Here is a 2,733-nt window from a genome sequence, read left to right as displayed (position 1 = left end):
ACAATTAAAAGAACAAATAATTTTTAGCAAAAAATCCGACTTCAATTCTCATATAAAAAAAAAAAAATATATATATATATATATATCTCATGATCCACTGATCGGATCTTAACCAGATTAGTATGGGACCACCTCTGAGACACTACCTTTCCGATGCAAAAAGAATTATCGTGGTCCAAAGTTATGCGGTAATATACATAAAAAAAAAAATATATATTCCGACGAACTGATAACCTCCTCCTTTTTTGGAAGTCGGTTGAAAATGGCAAAAACTGGTCAAAATGTCGTATTTCTATTATTTTTCACATGACTTTATGTACAGCGCTTTGGTTTAAACATCCGCAGTAAGAATTCTTACTGGAGTTATAACTGGACTCTGTGTCCGTTCACCGACACTCCATAGATGGTTATATACAATTAGGTTCTCTCTGTAGAAGGGGTAGGGACAAGGCAGGGCAGGAATCGATTTCCCATTCTTTATAACATTGTCTAGCTCGACTTTTTGCACCAGCTTGGGGAAGGGATAACGGAGGTGAAACTTTAGAAGCTCCACGAAAAATTGCACTAAAGGTGGCGTAGCGGCGAAACCGACTTGTCTTCAAACCGATTTTGACAAGGTATAACGGAAATTCGTTCCAAAAATAAATGGTTTAGCAAATAGGTACAATCATGAGAATCTCGGATACCTCCGTCTAGAAGGACATGCCTCCTACTGGCACTCATAGAGTATATTCTTACCTCCGCGTGTAAATATTTATATATGAAAACTTCTAAGATGCTTTTTAGGTTAAGCCGACTTCTCTAGAAGATTTCTCTCGGAAGTCGGAGAGAGACCTCCAGACCCTTATCCTAAGTTTTCTTTAACCATATTTATGTGTATCGTGATTTAGTCACTTATTTCTATGAGACAGTGCAAGTCATCGAAGAAGTGATCTTCCAGATGCGCAGGTACAGGACCATCCAGCAAGAAGTTCTGCAAGTATTTCGAACTAACTGATCCAAAGTCACATAAAGAATTTGTTTAGTGATAGCTTCTGCGCAGTGTAATAAAAGAAAACAAAATGTAAAGTTAAATACAAAACCATTTTGTTTATTAAATAACAACGAAATACCTTAAAAAGCTAAAAAATCAACAAATATTAATACTTTTAATTTTCCACAGTAATCCGAAACACCCATCTTGAATTCGCAGCTTTAAAACAGCTACTAACCAAAGTAACCATTACCGAAACCACCACCAAAACCAGGATAACCGAAACCGCCTGCATACGGTGGAGGTATCCCGTATGATTGATATGCGGGAAAAGGCGCAGGCACGGGATATGGATATGCGCCACCACCACCACCACCGCCTCCAATGGGACCACGGTTTCCGCCTGTCAGAGCGCCCAGCAAATTGCTGAAGAGACCACCACCACGACCGCCACCACCGAATAGACCGAAAATACGGGCATTTGGATTGCCTGCTTGAGACGAAGCTGGTGAAGCGCCAAGTCCAGCATTACCCAGGCCAGAGCCTGGAGAACCCGACGAAAGTGATTGTGTCACTGGATAGCGGCTACCAGCAAAACCAGCATCGATATTATTCGGATTGGATGAACCAAATGAGTTCGTTTGTGCTGGATATCTGGGAAAACGATTGTTGCCAGCGGTTGATGAGGGCAAGTTGAATTGGGCGCGAGAGGGTGCGCATGTGAGCGCTAGCAGGAGTGTTGTGAGGATCTGGAAAGTCGAGGAGGAAGTTAGAAGATGACACTAGGCCGGTTCTATGAATAGAATTTTTCTACTTACAAAGGATCTCATCTTCACTACGTTTTATTTTACTTGCACGAAATGAATACTTCTCAGTTAGTTAACTGTTTATGCTTGACTTTTGGTACTTGCTAAGTTTATATACTAAAATTTTAGTTGTTTTCATTTAAATCGCACCTACGCACCCAAAACTATTAGATTATTTTGCAATAAAAATTTCACAAGAAAACATCCATTCTTGACAAGACGGGAAGTAAAACAGGTGCGATTTGCGAATATTCGCAAGCTAATAAAATTTCCATAAGCAGAAAGTATCAATTGTATATTCATTCTAATTCTAACTGCATTACTGACCTTAAACTCGGCATTTGAACTTTTGTTTAAAATTTTATTGTCGACTCGTTTCGCTTTCATTCATCGTTTAACGATGCACGCTTTTTGACTTAACTTTGCGGCCAATAAACTCGAGCGATTTTATTGATTTAACAAAAAAATATGAAATAAAATCAAAAAAATAAAAACTATTAATAAAAAAATGATTCAAAATAGACAAAGCTTTATGTAAATTAGCGCTGCTGCAGATCCGAGCCGACTATGTATGCACATTAGGGTGCTACATAAAAAGTTGCGGTTTTTTCACCGGAATTATAAAATCTATTATATTTTAAGACTTCCAACAAAATATTTGTGGAAAAATGGAAAAAAAATTTCGTTTCTTTTGAGAAAATATTAGACATTTCTATGCAGCCCTTTTAAGCTTAATAAGCTTGTAATATTTTTAAATACTTAATTTATTTATAAAAAAAACTTGATTTTTGGAGGTAATTTCAAATAGGCACAGCTCAAATTAATATTCTTCGGAAATATTTTGGCGGAAGTTTTTATATATGTACATATAATAATTTTTTTAATTCCGATGGAAAAATAGTACCAATTTTTCTTCTTTTTTTTTGTATGGCGAGGCATGTGCATAAATACAAT

General features: G+C 36.9%; 1 protein-coding gene across 1 annotated transcript; it reads right to left on the bottom strand.

The window, feature by feature from the left end:
- Positions 1-1,206: 1,206 nt before the first annotated feature.
- On the bottom strand, positions 1,207-1,803 carry LOC108354124 (keratin, type II cytoskeletal 1-like). The gene is made up of 2 exons (XM_017605318.1): positions 1,792-1,803; positions 1,207-1,722 (listed from the first exon to the last, which is right to left on the bottom strand). Exons 1-2 carry the CDS (start codon positions 1,801-1,803, stop codon positions 1,207-1,209), a joined length of 528 nt encoding a protein of 175 aa, XP_017460807.1.
- Between the last annotated feature and the right edge of the window lie 930 nt (positions 1,804-2,733).

The sequence above is a fragment of the Rhagoletis zephyria genome, unplaced genomic scaffold (assembly GCF_001687245.7).
Source record: "Rhagoletis zephyria isolate East Lansing unplaced genomic scaffold, Rhagoletis_zephyria_1.1 Rzeph_scaffold_33565, whole genome shotgun sequence".
Classification (NCBI taxonomy): Eukaryota; Metazoa; Arthropoda; class Insecta; order Diptera; family Tephritidae; genus Rhagoletis; species Rhagoletis zephyria.
This window is presented reverse-complemented; position numbering and strand designations above follow the sequence as displayed.